The sequence below is a fragment of the Lissotriton vulgaris genome, chromosome 1_1 (genome assembly GCF_964263255.1).
Source record: "Lissotriton vulgaris chromosome 1_1, aLisVul1.2, whole genome shotgun sequence".
Taxonomy (NCBI): domain Eukaryota; kingdom Metazoa; phylum Chordata; class Amphibia; order Caudata; family Salamandridae; genus Lissotriton; species Lissotriton vulgaris.
This window is the reverse complement of record NC_141685.1, coordinates 404,732,750-404,752,051: the sequence shown is the minus strand read 5'-3', so window position 1 is coordinate 404,752,051 and position 19,302 is coordinate 404,732,750. Positions and strand designations below refer to the sequence as shown.

Genomic DNA, 19,302 nt, shown 5'->3' with positions numbered 1-19,302 from the left:
CGGGGCACCACTCCCCTTGTTTTAAAAAAAAAAAATTATTATAGTTATACTTACATTATTTGCTATTTGTCTAATAAAAATGGAGTACAAATAGCTGAAGTGTGACTCTACTTTGTAGCTGAAGTAAATAAAAAATGCGTTTTAATATAGGTGGTGTGCGTGCTTAGTTTTTTGTGTGTTTATGTAAGAGAGTGTGTGAATGTGTTAATGTGTGTGTATTTGTAAGCATGTGTATATGCGACTCAATATGATGGTCAAAGGGCCTGTGAAGTCACTTTCGCCACCCCAAGCATTTTGGTGAATTGACATCCATGGTAAGTTCTCTCCACCAATGGGAATTAAGGACCAAGGCATAACCTCCACAAAAAGCTGAAGCTGCCAACAAGGGCCCCCACGTCATGAGCGGAGCACGGGATGGCAGTTGCGCATGTTGAAAGGAGGTCCCCAGTCAGTGACCCCCCTCCTGCAGAAGAGCGGAATACTCTAGTCTGTCGTGCGATTCACAAATCTGTGTAAAACACCTCTTAGGGAACTTGTGACACGAGTCCTCTCAGGAAGAAGGCACGCCACTGCGAGAATTGATGAAAACCGGAGCACCAAGGCAAAGGGTTATGCACAGGGGACATGTGGTGTGGCACTATACCTGGGCCCAGCACTAGCCTTGAGATTCTGGGGCTCAGTTCCAGAATTGTTATGATTATGATCGATCTTTTCGGGATCGAGCGAGGCTGCACAAAGACACGAAAATCTGCAAAAGAGAAATAAAAATGTACGCCGCGTGTCTGGGTCTTGCATCAGGACTCCGGAAACCTTTGAGACGAGCTAGGCTGGCTTAAACAGGTCAAAATCCAACTTCTGAAACCCCAGCCACTGAGCTTGAAAGACCGGAAGCTGATTGATGTCCTGCCCTGAGACACAGCCCCCGCCTGTGACGTGGGGAGGGAGGGGGTGTTGAAGGTACCTGCAGCACCCCCCTGCCAGGCATGCCACCCTTTGAGTTGAACCGGCGCAGAGCGCAGGCCGCGCAGCTCCGGGAAATTCCCAGCATTACTCAGCCAGTCCAGGTCAGTAGATGATGGAGAGAGATAAACCGGAAAAGATAAAAGGAAGAACCAAAGAGGAGGTAAGAAGATGAACAAGTTATAACAACAAGCGCTAATAAATGAAACGCAAGTGAAAGCTCTTATCGCTATATAGGAGATGCCAGAGAGGAGACGGCCATGCATGTGCCCATCGCCTGTCCGGGCGCGCACATGGTTTGTCTCTCTTCCAGCACCAAAGCGACAGCAATAGAGTCTCGGAAGCGAAGCAGCGCATGCGCTGCGTTCGTAGCAAGACCTAAAAACAAGGAAGGACACACTCTCCAGCTGTCATGCCTCACTCAGACGATCTGGAGCTGGGCAAATAATCAAAAAAATCATCTTCTGGCAGAACATCTTCCAGGAGTCAATAATCAAATTACCAACCTCCTCAGCAGAAGGAGGCAGCAAATACACAAGTGGGAACTTCACCCACAAGTTCTCCTTCCATACTTTCAAAAATGGGGATTCCCACAAATAGATCTGTTTGCCACAATGGACTACGCAAAATGCCCAAACTTCGCCTCCAGGTTCCCACACCCTCGTTCAAAGGCAAAGTCCTATGGAAACATTGGTCTAAGATATTTGCCTACACTGTTCCGCCAAGCCCATTCTTGCCATTGCCAGTTCGGAAGGTCAGGCGAACATTGCTCACACTGATTTTGATAGCTCCCACATGGGCCTGTCAGCCATGGTACACCACACTTTTAGAACGCTCAGTAGTTCCACATCAAAAGCTGCACCTCAATTCCAGCCTTCTCACTCAGAACCGTGGAGAAATCAGGCACCCAAATCCCAAGGAGCTCAACTTAGCGATTTGACCCCTGAAGTCATAGAGTTTGATATTTAAATTTGCAACCACACTGTATGACTATTCAAAACGAAGCAAGACCGCCTACTACTAGAGCTTGTTATGCACCGAAATGGAAACTATGTGTTATTTATTGTTATAACAAGATTAATCCTCTGGATGCTTCTGTTCAAAACATTGTTTGTTACCTTCTGCACCTACAGCAATCTAATTTAGTTTACACATCTATTCAATTGCACCTTGCAGCAGTAGCTGCATATTTGCAAAACAGACAGCGTTTATCTTTGTTCAAAGTCCCTGTCATTAAAGCCTTTATGGAAGACTTTAAAAGAGTAATATCACCCAGGATACCTCCAACACCAGTATGGAATCTCAGTATTGTACTTACAAGACTCATGGGTCCACCCTTTGAACCATTACACAATTGTCCTTTACAGTTCCTTTCATGGAAGGTTGCCTTCCTAATTGCAATAACGTCATTAAGGAGAGTTGGTGAGATTCAGCCATTAACCTTAGAAGAACCCTTCTTTCAGCTTCATAGAGATATGGTTGTTCTTCGCACCAACCTAAAATTCATCCCCAAAGTAGTTTCTGCTTTTCATCTTAGCCAATTAGTTGTTACCTGTGTTCTCTATAAAAAAAGCTAAAAAAACTTTATGTATACCCCCTAGACACATTCCACTCGCAAAATAGGGGCATCTATGTCAGTTTTAGGGAACATTCGTATAACTGACATATGTAAAGCAGCAACATGGCCTACACCACACACATTTACCAGACACTATTGTGTGGATGTATTAGCACACCAACAGGCCAATGTAGGACACGCAGTGCTAAAGACACTTTTTCAGACAACTGCAACATCTACTGGTTAGCCATCGCTTAGGGAGAATACTGCTATATAGTGTATGCAAAGCATGTGTATCTACAGCACACATGCCTCAAACGGATTATGTTACTTACCAGTTAGGATCTGTTCTTAGCATGTAGAGCTGTAGATTCACATGCGGCCTCCCACCTCCCTGGACATCTGTAGTTGTCGCACTTCTCAGTATTTACATTACATACGCATGAACATCTCTTCACTACACTCACTCACTCCATTCTCCATCTAACAATGGAGTCAAAGCCTATGCGCGCTATTACTAAAAGGAGGAGTCACCTTACCTTGTGACTGGAAAGACTTCTTCAAAGAAAAACAACTTGCAAACATCCGGACCCAACACTAGATTGCAGGAGTATGCAAAGCATGTGAATATACAGCTCTACATGTCAAGAATGGGTGCTTACCAAGTAAGTAACATAATCCTTTTTATAACTACACTGTGTGGTTCTTTTTTACTTAAGCTATACCATAAGATTAATTACTGGTAAAACTAACTGCTTTACACTCCTTCTGGACTGAGCCTGAAGGCTGCCCTCCACAGCTACCACTGAGAGAGCTTTCTTAGGATGCCTAAGACCACTAAAATTGCCATAAGGGTTGTCTGGATTAGTGCAAGGTGCTACACTTACATAAGTGAGCACATATACTAAGCCAGCCTCTCACTACATACCTTGTCATTTTTTGATTGGAACCATCATCTTTTATCTCATCCTTCTTACCATACACAATTGACTGACTTAAGCAGTTACAGCTTGCTCTATACAATTTTGTTTGTGATTGAAGATGGGACATTGGGATTAGGAACACGAGCTAGATTTGGTGCCTGGGGAATCATGCTGATGCTACATAAACACCAAGATATCCCTATCCAAAACATTCAAAACAGGAAGACTCACTCGGGGAAAAAGCAGAATACATGCATACGAGGAGCTCGATCGACCACACCAGTTATGACATGCACTGAAAACAGGCCCAAAACATCGGCAAGTGCACCCCATGAGGAAAGTAGAAAACTGGACAGGATGGATTGATCATGGTTGCCAATGGCGCTAAGTAAAAAACATACCTAACAAAGAAGAAAAAGTAGTAGTAAGAGAAGAGAAGCTGGCTCACAACATGGAGGGAATGAAGCATGACAGATTCACGATCTGCTCTTGGAACATCCACGGGTTTAAAGGAATGGACCAGGACCATGAAACCCTAGCTTTTTTTAAACAATTAGATATAATCATGCTTCAGGAAACTTGGAACATGACTCCATCTTCAATTCCAGGATTTAAAGAACATCATATTCTAGCAGAAAGATTTTCAAAAAAACGCCTCACAAAAATATAACTGGCTAACCGAAGAGCTGGACGTTTGGTGTAAATTGGGTACAAGTGATTAAAATCACCGGAATGTCCCCACCAAACAACTTAAAGTGGCAACTCTTATTGATTGATGTTTACGTACAGCCAGAGAGAATGTCCCAGAAAGAAAGATACTCTATTTTAATGGCTCTGATCAAAACAATGCAAAGATCTTACGTGCAATGCCCCATGTTTATCTCAGGAGACTTTAACAGCAATCTCACATTTAAAGATCAAATAAAAGGAAAGCGGTTAGGGAACTGGGGAGGCCGAATATTAACGAATAAGCTAAAAGATTGACAATGTTGAACGGAAACGTAAAGGGAGATACTTCAGCGGCAATAACCCATCTGAGCGGTAATGTTCGTTCAATAATCGATTTTACAATCATCAGTAACGGGTTACTCCCTTGCATTGAATCATTTTGTATCGTCCTGCGCATAGAAAGCGATCACAACCCTCAAATTACGACAATGATCAATTCTATTATACAGACCAAAAAAATCAACTCCCTTATACAACCCTCCGAAAAGTTTAACTTGCAAAAACTAAAATGGCTAGGGGGAAACCTGAAAGGTATACAAGAGACTGTAAGTGAGCACGTGAGCAAACTGGGGACACAAACAGAGGAAGAACGAGTAAAAAACTGAGAACATCTGGCCCAGGCAATCACCAGCAAATTTCCAGGTCCAGGACCCCCTGTCAGCCAAAGAAGAAGAATTACGAGGAGTAAACCCTGGTTTAGCAATGATCGAAGATCAAAAGAGAAGGATCTCAAGAGAGGTATGCATACAAACACAGGCGATAAGACTGTGTAAAAAACCAAATAAAAATAAATTGATGGAGCTAAGGAATCATTACAAGAAGTCGTTGAGGAACGCAAAAATGGTTTACAAGGAATCAATCTGGACAAATCTATTGAGTGCAAGTAAATTGTCAAATAGCAGGGACTTTTGGGGTATTATAAATAGCTTGACCAAAGGAGCAAGACTTCAACAAGAACCTGGAATTGGAGCGGAAGCGTGGGTTGAACATTGTCGGAACTAGGGTCCATTGAAGGGTCTCGGGGGCCATCTTCGGAAGTAGAAGAAAGGAAAACAAAACTCAAGCAGGATAATTTGGAGTGGCAAAACCCACAACAAGAGAAAGATGGCAATGGTCAAAATACCCTGACTACTACCAATCAACTACGAGGTATAATACAAAAGCTTAAGACAGAAGGAGCGGCAGGTCCGAATGTCCTACCCAATACGCTTTTCAAGAATGACCCAGACTACTGGTCGGACAACTTAACTCCGCTCTTCAACTATATTTTTACACACAGCGACGTCCCCGATTCATGGAAAGGGATCATAATCCATCCTATATTTAAACAGGGCGATCGTCGTAATCCAGGGAATTACAGGCTGATATCTCTAATCGATGTTGAGGCCAAGCTCTATGCCTCTTGCCTTCTTGTTCAGCTGCAAGAGTGGACGGACGATAACAACATAATTCCGAATTTCTAAACAGGTTTTAGACAAGGGATGGGTACAATAACAAACTTGGCAATCCTGGCAATCTTAACTGAAAAGGCACAAAAAAGGAGAACACGACTGTATGCATGTTTTATTGATATAAAACCTGCCTTCGATCGAGTGAACAGAAGGCGACTCTGGGAAAAGCTAAAGGCATCGGTACTGCAGAATCAATTACTAAATGCAATAATTGCCCTACATAGTGACACCTGGGCGAGAGTAAAATTGGGCGATGGATGCAGTTCGACATAGAGCATCGACACGCAGCAAGGATTAAAACAAGGATGCGTGTTAGCACCAAGCCTGTTTAATTTGTACCTCTCAGATCTTAGCAAACACATGGAAGCAGCTGATTGCCATCCGCCGAATATGGCCAACAAGCAGATTTCTGTTTTACAGTACACGGATGATATCGTACTGTTAAGCCAAACGCCCATCGGTCTACAAAGAGCGATAAATAATCTAGCAACCTATCTGGACCAGGAAAATTTGGAATTTAACTAAGGAAAAACAAAGGTCGTCCGTCTAGTGGATTCGCACAAAATTAAGTTCAATGGACAGTAAAAGGGACGAAGGTTGAAGAGCAAGGGTCATATAAATTCCTTGGTATTACAATAGGGCAGGGTATAACACACAAGGAGCACAAACTAGTCACTAAAGCTAAAGCCCAATCGTTAATCTTTGCTTATCGACAACTAAAAACTAAATTGGATTGCCCAAACTATAACCATCTTTTAAAAGTGATGTCAACGCAAATTATGCCTACTCTATCATATGGCCTAGTCACTTGGTGTGGCAAGGAGGCGGAATTATTAAATGATCTCCAGATAAGGATCTATAAAGCAGTTTTTAACTTGCCAAAGTCTGCCTCTCCATCGCAAGTCCGGCTTGAATTCGACCTTCAAAACCAAACATTTCCGAGCATGACTGGTTTTGTAAACCTTTGCCATAAATTCCGCTCTGCAGAAACAGATTCAATGGTTAGCCTATGCTGGGAAGAAATCAAGCTCCAGATGGGCCAAGAATCACCAAGCTTACGGGGAAGCTGTTTGAGAACTTGCTTGGCCGACCTGGAAATAGAAACAGACTGGGGAAAAAAGGGTAGACAAAGCAAGCCTTAGCAAAAAGACTAATGACGCAGCAAAAAAGAAATCCTTTCTGGAGGACAAAATTATAACTTCTAAACGTAGGCACGGGTGGAGGGTCATCTCTTCTTACAAATTATTAAAACCGCAAGTATACTTAACATCTCACTTTAGCCGGCATCTAAAAAAGACTTACAAAGACTACAGGTTGGGCTCGCACGATTCGAAAGACCTACAGCCGTCCTGGAAACAACCAAAACATCACAGTGCTGCATGTGTGGCTATCAAAAGGAATCCCTAATCCATCTTTTATGCGTTTGTCCAGCAGTTACGGCTTTGAGGAGACAGTACTTAAGAGCTATTTTTAACGAAATTAAAATCTGCACGTGTATGCAAACCGTAAAACGCTGGCTGGACGGTTCCTCCATAATCCTGGCCTGTAGAGGAGTAAAATACCTGGCAGAAGTAAAAAAAACTATTCCTCCAAGCTGATCAGGAGGAGATCAGAGAGGTCTGACAGACAGGACACGGACCCTGTGGAACCAGTTGTGCAATAAATGGACTAAAAGTAAAAAACATTAAGAATTTAACTGGTTAAGTGTCATGAATGTTGGACTAAATTTTTATCATTTTATTCTTAGTATTGTATGTGTTGGCAGAGTACCCACACTTGTAATTCAACAGGATAAATTATTTAATGTAGTTTGTTTTTAACTGTGGATGCAAAGATATTTAATTTTTGGGATATTTGTAATGATTTTAATTAATCATACTATAAACTTGAACTGAACTGAGTGTGGCGGTATATTGGAACCTTAGAACAGACAGCTTAATTGCAGGGTGCCTGACTAAATCTATGGGCACGGGGAAAGCAGTTTACTGTTGCGGGTTAGGGCTGGCACTGTCAAGTATTTGTTATGCTTCCCCTCAGACGTTCAAGCAAACCTTGACTCCTTGCCCTGGCTATGTAATGGAAGCTCAGGTCAATCCACATTGCACTTTCTATTCTTTTGTGGTTTTTAATCTATGTACCAAAGATCTTTTCACTCCCCCTGATAGAGGCGCAATATTAAAGACTTTGAGGCATAATTTACTATGCTGCTTCAGCTCAATGATGATGAGTCAATCGTTGTTAGGAATGGGATATCCGGTTGGCTAAGGCTTGCACCAAAGCCAGGCAGAAACCACCACTCTAGTCAAGGGAAGGGAGTTACACGCCAAAGATAACCCCTGCTCACCCTCTAGGTAACGTGACACGAACAGTAAGGCTTATCCCGGAGGCAATGTAGGTTAAGTATTTGCGCACGCACCCAGCAACAACACCCAAGGCCCACCACAAAGGAAACTCCACACAAGGTTATATATAAAAATAGCCTTTGTAGTATACCAAACACATTAGATAATAAACACACACTTTACAATGTGCCAGCAGGCACAGGCGGAATTTACAGGGGATTATGTACATGGGACAGGGCCACATGGACCACTGTCAGGAATAAGCACTTTTAGAACTAGCACTTGGTAGAATTAGCACTTTGTAGGATTAGCGCTTAGCACATATAACATATAATTGTAGCACCAAATAGCAAATGTAGTGCACAACTAGTAATCCCTGGTAAAAGGTAAGTACCACCTACGCAACCCTAACCACCTTAGGAAAATATCACACAGGTAACCATGAACTCACTAGTATAACTATACTAGGAAAAGCAACCACCTAAGCATAAAAACACATTCAGAGGTATAGGCACAAAGACATACATGATGCAGAAATGACATTAGGCAGGTACTCACAATTGCGCAAAGATCACATAGGGCAAAAAGCTTGTACCCCACGCAGGGGCACAACACATGAACTGTCCCCCAGGCCAACTGGCCTCTCAGGGGCTGAAAACTCCCTGTGTCCAAAATGTCAGGGCAGGCTGCGCAGGCAGCCAAAGTAGATTGCAAGGGCCTAAAGGGAGCAGCTGCCCACTAAGTGCTGGGCAGCTGTAGCAGGGAACCTGGCACCAGGGTGCCCCCTGGTTCTCCTGTGGGGCTCTGAACAATAATGGGGCCCTGAACAATAATGGGGCCCAAGGACACGTGGGAGCCTCGTGGGCTCAAGAAACAAATGCCACCTCACTGGGGGGAGCAGCCCGCTGCCAACCGGGGCCGCTCTACCCTCCAAAATGCCCCAACAATGCGGGTGTGGGAGCCTCTCGGGCTGTAAACATAGATGGCCCCTTCTTGGGAGTCCCTCCTCTGGGGACTTGGGAAATAATGGCCCCTGGAGCCGTCGTGGGCACTGCAACAAAATAATGCCTCCGAAGTCCGTGAAGCCTCTCAGGCTCTCAAATAAAAAAATAAAATGATGGTAGCACTTTAGCAGGAGGGGGGCAGGAACTGGCAATGTGCTCTGACGCCCCCTCGAACAATAATGGCCCCCCGGAGCCTCTTTGGCTCTAAAATAGCAATGTGTCCTGTCGTTGGAGCCTCTGGGGGGCTCGGAAAGCACCTGAAAAATGAGGTATTTTGCCAGGGGAGCGACCCGCTGCCAACTGGGGGCGCTCCTCATTAAATTGGGAACTACCCCCGAGACGCCCGCACTCACCAGCTGCTTGGAGGCGGCGTCCCCGCGGGGCTTCCTTACGGCGGCCGATGCTCCTCAAATTCCTGGAGCGGAGTCTCCGTTGTCTTCTGGCTGCTCCTCGACCCGCTCCCTGGGTCTTGCTCACTTCCAGCGCGGGGTAGGCTCCCGCCTGGGGCCTCTTAGGGCCACACTTCCCGGGACACCGGCACAGATCCGCTGGTGTCCCGAACTGCACACCTCGCCCTAGGATGCCGGAGCTCGGGGTGGGCTCCCGGCGGCTTCCGGTTTCGGAACAGTACTTCCGGTTTGCGCTAGGCAGTGGCCCCGAGGTAATTCTTCTCTGGCCGCGGCAACAACGGGGTAGGCTCCCGAAAATCGGCAGAAATACGGCAATGAGCGGGGTAGGCACCCATTTTTTTTTTTTAAAATATATTTTTATTGCAGGAATCAGTAAATCAATACAGTATCGACCAGCATTGTGTTATGAACGATATTTACAACAGAAAGCCCACTGACCCCCTTCCATAACGTTTGTACACAGCCAATTAGCCCATATCCCTGGGGTCGGGCGGCAAATAAGCTGGGGTCAGTAGAATGCTGGAGCTGGTCCGGATGACACACTGTCCGTCTTCTGCTTTTCTAAACAAACCCAAAACCCCCACAGTAACCCCCCCCCTTGAACTGCCCATTAACTACGGAACTCTCCCCCCCCCCCCCCCCCCCCCCCCACCATCAGCGCCAGGGAGCTCATCAACGTAGGATCCATTGCTTGACCCACGGTGAAGGTAATAGTGCTATCAATGCTAATGTTTATCGGGACTCGGGGCGAGTTGCCTCATCACAATCGGAGTCGCTGGGGGTACAATAATCTCTGAGGGCCTGCACCAGCGTTTCCCACTCTAACGCGGCCTCCTGCGCCTTCTCGTTACCCTGCCTCCAAGCCAGCTGGTATCTTAGCGCGCTCTCACCCGCCGCCCACTTCAAAAGCTCACTGTGCCATCTGCTGCCTGCCGGACCAGCCCGTGCCTTCCAGTTCCTGGTCACCTCTCGCTTAGCAAGTAGGAGCCCCAGGTCAATGAATTTACTGGAGATTTTATTCCGGGGGGTATGGGGGAACCAGTGCAAGAGCCCCACCGCCACATCGAATGATAGATGCCTCCCCGTCACCTCCTCTAAGGTCGCCGCTACCTCCTGCCAGTAGGACGTCAGTCCTGGACAGGCCCATAGCATGTGTAAAAGGTCCGCCTCCTGAGCCGGGCACCTAGGGCATTCCGCTGAAGCCGTGGCAAAATAACGCCTGATCTTTACCGGGGTCAGGTACGCTCTGTGGAGAACATAATAGTGGACCAGTTGGAAACGGGCGCTGCGTGTACCCTTCCAGGCACGCCTCACCAGCTGGGCCCAGGTCGTCTCCGGTATCTCCCTACCAATGTCCTCCTCCCAGCGGGATTTCAATGTAGTGAGAGGAACCAACCCCTCGGTGATCAACCTGCCGTAGAGGCAAGTGACCGCCTTCACCGTGCCCGCCGACATCATCACGTACTGGCATACCTGAGATAATTGGGGTTCCTCTAGCCCGTTCCGCCAGTGCGCCTGGATCGCTCGCACAATGGCCGAATGCAGCAGAAAGTCGCCCCTGGAGATCCCAAAGCGGTCAATGAGATCCTGAAAGGACAAGAGCGCTCCGTCCTCATACAGGTCCCCGACGAGCTGTAAACCTGAGTCCTCCCAGTCCGCCAATCGTGACCAATCCCCTCCGTGGGGGAGGGCCGTCAGCATCCCCAACGGTATTTCAGGTGCATATGGATTCCGTGAGCGGCCTCTAGCGTGAGCCCGGTTCCAGCACAGTCGGATAGTCCGCTCCTCCATCGATAGGTCCCGTAGGATCAAGCGTTGTCGCAGCGCGATAAAGGAGAGGATGTGCCTGGCCATACCCGTCCCCCTTCCGTCATCCGGGCCTCTGAATTCCCTGGCTATCTCCTGGGTGTAGGTCTGGAGCTGTGCCGCCAGATAGTACTTCTCGAAATCCGGCACAGCTAGCCCCCCCTCGTCCTTTGGCCTTATCAGGGTGTTGAGGGCCACCCGCCGCCGGCCCGTTCCCCAGAGGAACCCGGTCACCATAGAACGCAGGCGACGAAACGTGGCCGGTGGGACCCAAATCGGCAAGGTTCGGAAGTAGTACAATAGCCGGGGGAGCGCCACCATTTTGAGCAGGGCAATACGTCCCGCCACTGAGAGCGGCAGCGTGGCCCAGAAGTCCATGCAGCCTCGGAGCGCTCGCATGCAACGGGCAATGTTCCCATCTAGGAGGTCGGGTTGGTCATGATACACAAATACCCTGAGGTATTTAAAGCAGTCGGGTTCCCACCTGATCTCCTTACTTAGCGTAGGAGCGGGGGTGCCCCTGCGCATTGGGAAAAGGCAGGTCTTAGACCAGTTCACTTGGAGACCCGAGACTGCTCCGAACTCCGTTAGCGCTACTTCCGCTCCCCGCAAAGCGTCGACCGGATCCTCCAGGAAGAGCAACAGATCGTCCGCATAGAGCGAGACATAATGCGGGCCCGCCGCCGTCCATAAGCCCGTGTAGTGGGCTCCCGAGCGGAGGTGCATCGCCAGCGGCTCTACCGCTAGTGCAAAAAGAAGCGGGGATAAAGAGCATCCCTGCCGCGTGCCCCGTTCCACCGGATATCGCGACGAAATCAAAGGGCCCGATCTAACCCTGGCCGAAGCGGAAGCGTAGAGGACTGCGGTCCATTTGACAAATCCCTCCCCGAGGCCGAATCTCCGTAATACCGTGCATAGGTAGTCCCATTCCAGGCTATCAAAAGCCTTCTCCAGGTCTACCGACAAGACCACCGGGGACGGGGCTTCCACAAATGGTTCCCCAAGCAAGCGGAACAGCCGTCGGATGTTCATAGTTGTATTCCGCCGTGGGATGAAACCGGCTTGGTCCTCATGTACTAGGGAACTCATATGTCCCAGCAGCCTCGAGGCTAAGATGCTGCTCAATATTTTGTAGTCCACCGTCAGCATGGATAGGGGACGGTAAGACCCCGGGTCGGACGAGTCCCGGCCCGGTTTGAGGAGAGGAACCACCAACGCCTCACACATCGAGCCAGGGAGACGACCCAACCTCTTCGCCTCCCTGTAGACCACTAGTAACCGAGGGGCCAAGAGGTCAGCGTAAGCTGCATAGAACTCCACTGGGAGGCCATCCAGGCCCGGGGTCTTGTTTCTCGCCATCCGTTTGATGGCCCCGCGGATCTCCCCTAAGTCGATATCGGATCCCAGGGTTTCAGCCACTTCCTGTCCTACTGTGCGTAGTTCCAGTGGGCTAAGATAGTTGTCAAGCCGATCCGGGTCACGCGCGGAGCGACTATGGTACAAACTTTCGTAGTAATGCCGGAAGCAACTAAGAATCTCCGGTTGGGTGCAAACCTCGGTCCCATCTGCCCTACGCATATTTGTCGTTGTCTGGGACTGGCGCGTGGGGTTGGCCAACCACGCCAGCAACGCACTTGACCTGTCTCCCTCCGCAATAGACCGGACCGTATAGGCCTTATAATCAAAACAGCGGAGCCGCTCGACCTCCACCGCTACCTTCTCCCTCGCCTCTACCGTTTGCGTTTGCAATTCCGGGTGCCCGGGACGGCTAACCTCAAGTTCGCGGAGTGCCCGGTCCGCTGTATCTAAATCTGCCAGGATAACACGCCTCATGCCCACCTTCTTAGAGATACAGTAGCCCCTCACCACCACCTTAAAAGCGTCCCATTCGAACGCCCTAGTACTCGCGGAACCGCCGTTGGACGCAAAATAATCCGTGATTTTCTCCCCTAGGTCCGCCTTGAAGACACTGTCCTCGAGGATCTCGGGGCGCATCTTCCAGGTGGGTACTGCCGGCGTCCCGGGGAACCAGCGAACGTCCAGCAGGAGGGGGTTATGGTCCGAGATGGTCCGCGATAGGTACTCCGAACGGACCGCTGCCGAAACTAGTTCGGGCGAACCAAGAAAGCCATCTAGCCTGACATGTAGCTCATGGAGGCTCGAAAAGTATGAATAATCTCTAGTCGCGGGGTGATGCGCCCTCCAAATGTCCGTCAAACCCCAGCGGGTCTGCCAATCCTGACGACCCTTGGCCGTACGCCGGACCGGGGAATCGGGGAGCGGGGGATGCGAGCGGTCCATGTCCACATCTACTACGGAGTTAAAGTCTCCCCCCAGCAGGAGGGGCCCGGCAAAAAAGTGGGCCAGCGAGCCCGATAACCCGGAAAGGAAGGCAGTCTGGTCCACATTAGGAGCATACACACAGCAAACGTTCAGATCCCTCCCTCCTAGGGTGCCTGAGATGGCCACGAAACGCCCCTCTGGGTCCAACGCTGTCCTCGTGACCTGAAAGGGGACTCCTGCCCTAATCCATATTAGCGCCCCCCTGGCATAAGCAGAGTACGCCGTGGAGAAGACCTGCCCTCGCCACCTACGCTGAAGCGCCGCCCCTTCCGCCTTGTTCAGATGCGTTTCCTGCAGCAGCGCCATTTGCACTCCCCTACGCACTAAATAAGCATGGACCTTGTGACGCCTGGACATAGTGTGAAGCCCCCTCACGTTCCAAGTAACACATTTCAAGTTAGCAACATCAGCCATTGTCCCATAGTGTTCTCGCACAGTCTTCCCGTTTGGGTCCCCCCAAAGAAAAAGTATCAATCCACCCAGCGCTGATGGCGGCCATTTTCCCCAACCAAAACCAAACCACCCAAAAACCAACAAGGCCCCCCCCCAACCACCCCAGAACAGGACCCAAACTGCACCATCTAGATCCCATCCAAACCTCGGCGTGTATCAACCCCAAAACCTCCCCTAGTCCCACGGTCGCCACCGTAGGAAGGCCTTATGGGCCAGGTGCGGGCTGGGCGGAGGCAGTGGGCCCTCGTCGCCCAGGCTACCAGGACTATAGCAAGCCCCCCCCCGGTATCAAACCCTCCTGGGGCAAGAGCAGAGGCCCCCCAACCCTCCCTCCTCCGTTGTCAGCAATAAAGAACGGCAACCGCCTCCCCCCTGCCGGGCCCCCACCCAAAACAAGGCAGCGTACCCCGTCACCCTTGTCCGTCTAAGAGGTCCTCCACCGACTTCGGTGTGATCACCGGTGTATGGGTACTGTCTGCCACTGAATCCTCAGAGTCCGATGGTGCCCCCTGGGCACCCGGGTTTTCTTCCTCCTCCTCGAGAGTTTCATCTCTTGCTCCCGATAGTTCCGACAGAACCTCCAACACTCCCCTCCGCTCCGATGATGTCTCCGCAGTCGATGGCCCTCCCGTGCGGCCGCGGCGATTTCTGACTCTCTTGGATCGCCTCCTTTGTTCCGGCTCATCCTCCCGTTGGGTCGAGGCGCCGAAACCATCTTTCCCTGTCCGATATAGTTCGAGCCAGTTACAGACCTCCTCCGGGGTGTCGAAGAACTGGGTTTTGTCGTCGACAATGACGCGGAGCTTCGCGGGGAATAGGAGGGAATATTGGATGCCCTCACTTCTGAGTTCACGCTTAACCGCCAGGAAGGAGAACCGCTTGCGTTGCGTCTCGTAGGTATAGTCAGGGAAGATGTTCACCTGACTGTTCGCGACCTGGAACGGACCATTGTGCCTGGCGGCGTTTAGGATCAAGTCTCTGTCCCGAAAATGTAGCAACCGCGCCACCACCGGCCTTGGAGTGCGTCCCTGCTGTAGGGGTCGTGCTGGAACTCTGTGGGCCCGTTCCAGAGTGTAGAAGGAGGACAGCCCCTCCGGGACCACCGTGTCTCGGAGCCAGGTCTCCAAGTATCGCACCATATCACCATCCTCGATTTTTTCCGGCAGGCCCACCACTCGGATGTTGTTCCTTCTGTTGCGGCCTTCCGCATCCTCCGCCCTCCGTTCGAGGGTCTCGATTCGGGACATGGCATCCTTTATCATCGCAGCTAAGGTTCTCTGCGCCGGTTCCAAAGTTTTCACCGTGCCCTCCACCTCCTTGACCCGGTCCGAGAGTTTTCCATGGTCCGCCCTAAGGAGGCCCAGGCCTGTCGCCACCTGAGCAATGTCCTGTTGGAGGGCCGACCGAGTAGCCTCTATCGCCTCCAGTATTCGGTCGAACTGTTGCTGCAGCGGAGCGCCATCAGGTCTTTTGGGGTCTCCTTGCTCTTCCTTGTCTTGGGCTTCAGAGTCCGAGGTGGTCTGGGTGGATCCCTTGGCTCCTCTGGGTTTCCCCATGTTGCCGGGGGCTCTCCGTAGGTGTCCCGGAGTAAGCGTCTCCGCGTACAGGAGTCGATCGCGACCTTCCCGGGAATTCCGTCTCACATCGGGTCTGGGCGATCTCCTTCTCCAGTGCCTGTAGGGGCTCCGCCGCCTCGGCTCACACCACCGCCACGTCGTCCGAGGGCACCGATGAGGGGGCGGAGACAACCGTCGCCTGGACGAGCAGGCCCGTTCACCCACTATAGCTCCCGGGTGAGGGCCACCAACTCCCTCGGTCGTTCCGTGGCGCCAGAGTGTCGCGCCTCCCATGTAGTTGAATTGGCCGGGAGGACGTATCTGGCTGCGGAGTCGCGATGCGGGCCACCACCTGTAGCCGAAGGCTCCCACACTCGGTGCCCTCCAGTGCGTGGGCACCCGCCCAGTCGTCTAATCGGGTGTGAACCCGTTGCATAAAGTCTGAGCCCGTCAATGTCCACTGTCCAAAACAACCGAGGATGATGAAGCCGGGTGCCAGCCGACATCCGCGAGTCCTCCTCAGCTCAGTAGCTTCGATCGAGGGGACAAAGGAATCCGGGCGCCATGTTGGGTCGCACTCCGCCACTCCGCAAACTTCGGCATTTCTTCAGAGCAGTCCCCGTCTAAACTCCACTAAGGCCCCCGGCAGGGTGTCGTCGCCTCGCACAACCGAATGCGGGGTTTGGGGTGCCCCTCAGCCTCCGATTTTCAGGATAATCTCGGGCTTAGTCCCGGAGCCGAGCTCTCAGGCGACCATCGCCATCGGCGCCCAAGCCACGCCCCCGGGGTAGGCACCCATGCCACAGATTAGGCAAAATGCGGGCGAAATGCAGGGTGGGCACCCGCTCCCCCATCCCCTAAACAAGACGAGCAAGGGGCCAGCCACACAGCGCTCCTGGCAAGGAGAACAAAGCGCTTCCAGGCACTGCAGGCCAAGCTCAGGAGCAAGTCCGTAGAAAGGCAGGGGGGGGGGGGGCAAGGCTTGGCCCAGGGGCCAGCTCACAGGGCCCTCCAGACAGGGAGGCAGTCCCCAGTGGCAGTCCTCCTGGCACCCAGCAACAGCAGCAGGTCCCCCTCAAGGTAGGATCAGCAAGAACATTTGCTATGGGGTCACAGACCCTTCTTATACTAAGAAATCCTTTGTCTACAAGGGTGCAGGCAAGGGGCAAACCAGATACAACTGGTTCCTGAGCACTTTGTTTTGCTCAGCTCCTCTGCCTATTCACAGGATGGGTAGGGTCATCAGTCGCACCACAGGGTGTCGAGCCTGCATTGTGTGGGGGAAAGCCCAGCCCTATTCAGGTCCCAGGTGCACTCCTCCCCGGCCATCAACATGCAGATCTCCCATTCACCACTGGGTCAGACCCATCCTGACTCCTGGTGCCTGGCACACCAACCAGCTCCAGCCAATCACAAGCCAGCCAGTCATTTCACCTAATTTACACAGACATGCCAACTTCTAGAAGAGGCACTTCCAAACTAGACACAGTTATGCTGCACACATCATCGCGCAGCATTTAATCACACGAGTCCGCACATACCAAACTCGCACCTGCACTCCCCACGCATCAGGAACTAACATCGACACATACATTCCCCATTCATTCCTATGGGAGGGCAGGCCAACCTTGCCACACGCACGCACTTTACCCTGGGACACAGTGGTAAAGTGCACAGAAGCCAAAAATCACTAACACTGGGTCACCATAAAAAGCAACAAGTTTAGGGGTGAACCTGCCAGAAGGGCCAAGTCCAACAATCGTTCATACACGTGTTTTTGTGAGAACTGCTGTCCGAGCCCGTATTTCATTGAATGACTTGGTAATTAATTACGTATTTTAAGAACTGTCTTAATTATTTATAAGTTTTTGCATTCTTTTTATGCGTTTTATTTTTGCATGTCTTAACTTTTGTAGATACTTTTTGCACCCAAATAAAGATGAATTTGATAACTGACTTAATTATCAAGATTTTAATATAAGAATGTTTTTTTTCTACTGCTGGACTGAAATAATGGCAGTATTGGGACAATGCTGCTTAGAAAGAACAATCTAATGTTATATGCAAACCTTTAACTGGATTTGGTTTTCTCCCTAGGTGCCTTCTGGTGTATTTGGTTACCAACCTGACACATTCAAGAAGTTTTTGGCAATGTACTTACATGGCGCAATGTAAACTTCGTAGCTACTGGGGAGAAACCACAACTCTGTACAAATCGTCATTTATAGAGATCTTCTCACTCCTGCGTTCACTTCGTTCACAGGAAATGAATCTTAAGTATTTATTATTTGGACAGATGAGTAATTCCGACAGGTTATGTTGCAGATGGTGTCCAGGAAATATTTGTGATAATAAAATGTTGTAAATATAATATGCGTCCATTGGGTGAGGAACATTTCTTTGTTTGTCTGGTTCTCTTTTAATCACTTATTTCAACCTGTACTATTTTTCTTCCCACTCGCCTCTCAATCACTGTTCATAAAGTGTTGAAATTGAACACAAGACCTACAGTATTAACTTGGAGTCACATCCAACGTAAAGGGTATTTTTGTGTTTGGTCTGGAACAAAATATTTGGGTTTAATAGTTCACATTGCAAAGTAAAATCCAGGTTATAGATGATAAAGTGGTCATAAAGTCATCTGAAATATAACTAGAAGTAAATCAAGACTTCAATCTTCGGCCATCACATGCCTCCTTTTAATGTCTTCAGAATGAAAGGGCCAATAAAATGCAGTAATGCTACTATACTCTCCCATTGTAATTTACATGTACTCACCCTAGGCCTAGAGTATTAAAAATTCGTTTGGTAAATGGTTCTTAATTTGCGCACCGACTTTTACAGAATTCGTTAGTATTTTTCAAACCGACTAATGTACTAAGAGGTATGTTCACAAAATACCAAATCATAGTCAGTTACAATTTGTCACTGTGTCTGTGATTGCTTTTAAATGGAGCAATTTTATTTTTATGGCACTTCTTTCCTTGAAGGAAAATGGGATGTGTTATAAAAAATGCAAAGTTTAACGAAAGTCCCCCCCCACCCCCAGGAGTAAACGGGTTACAGCTACCTTTGTGTAGTTGGTAAAATATTAATGTTTTGTGACTGAAGTTTGGTCACATAACAAAATACTTATCATATGGAAGCGAATTTGGAAGGGACACCCCTATGCATGCCCCTTTCAAATACTGATTAAGTATGATTTGCTCAATCCATTTAATGGCAGTAAACCTTTTCCGAATCGTTACATGGGGTTATGTAATGTATTTTAAAAAGAGGTTTTATCATTCACAAACTCTCTTATTTACCGAATTAGAGAGTTTCAGGACACTAAAAACCTGTGTACATCTGGTCTCTAGTCCTAAATGTACAGTAGTAAGTTTATAAATGGCTTGCAGGCATAGTGAAGATCCTGGTCGAGTGTACAGTGAAATAGAAAAGAGAAACCTTGCAGTCTGGCCCACATGATGATCGTTTTTAATTGCCTCTCTTGGATGCAAAATGCAATCGCCACTTCTTGGGAGATTGACTGCTGAATGGGGATATAGTGAAACAAGGGCCTCCGTTTGTGATGTCCGAGTAGGAGCTCTGGGATTCTGGGAGTATGGTTTCCTTTTATGCAGGAAGATTGCAGGAAAGGTTTGAAGAGGGCAGGAGTATATCAGTAAGCAATTAATTCATAATCTGACCTATAAGCCTCCCTCAATGAAGCCTCAACTCTCTTGTGCGGCAGATCTTGTCAGCTGTAAAGAATACCCCATCCACTC

At 49.2% G+C, this 19,302-nt stretch overlaps 1 protein-coding gene across 1 annotated transcript in view; it reads left to right on the top strand.

Moving 5' to 3' along the window:
- The window catches only part of MRPL37 (mitochondrial ribosomal protein L37), a 128,231-nt gene extending 110,325 nt beyond the window's left edge, over positions 1–17,906 (top strand). Inside the window, exon 7 of the mRNA XM_086952628.1 lies at positions 17,633–17,906. Coding sequence (XP_086808754.1) covers positions 17,633–17,710 — 78 coding nt within the window. The 3' untranslated portion in view covers positions 17,711–17,906. The remainder of the gene's footprint in view (positions 1–17,632) is intronic.
- The last annotated feature ends 1,396 nt before the right edge of the window (positions 17,907–19,302 follow it).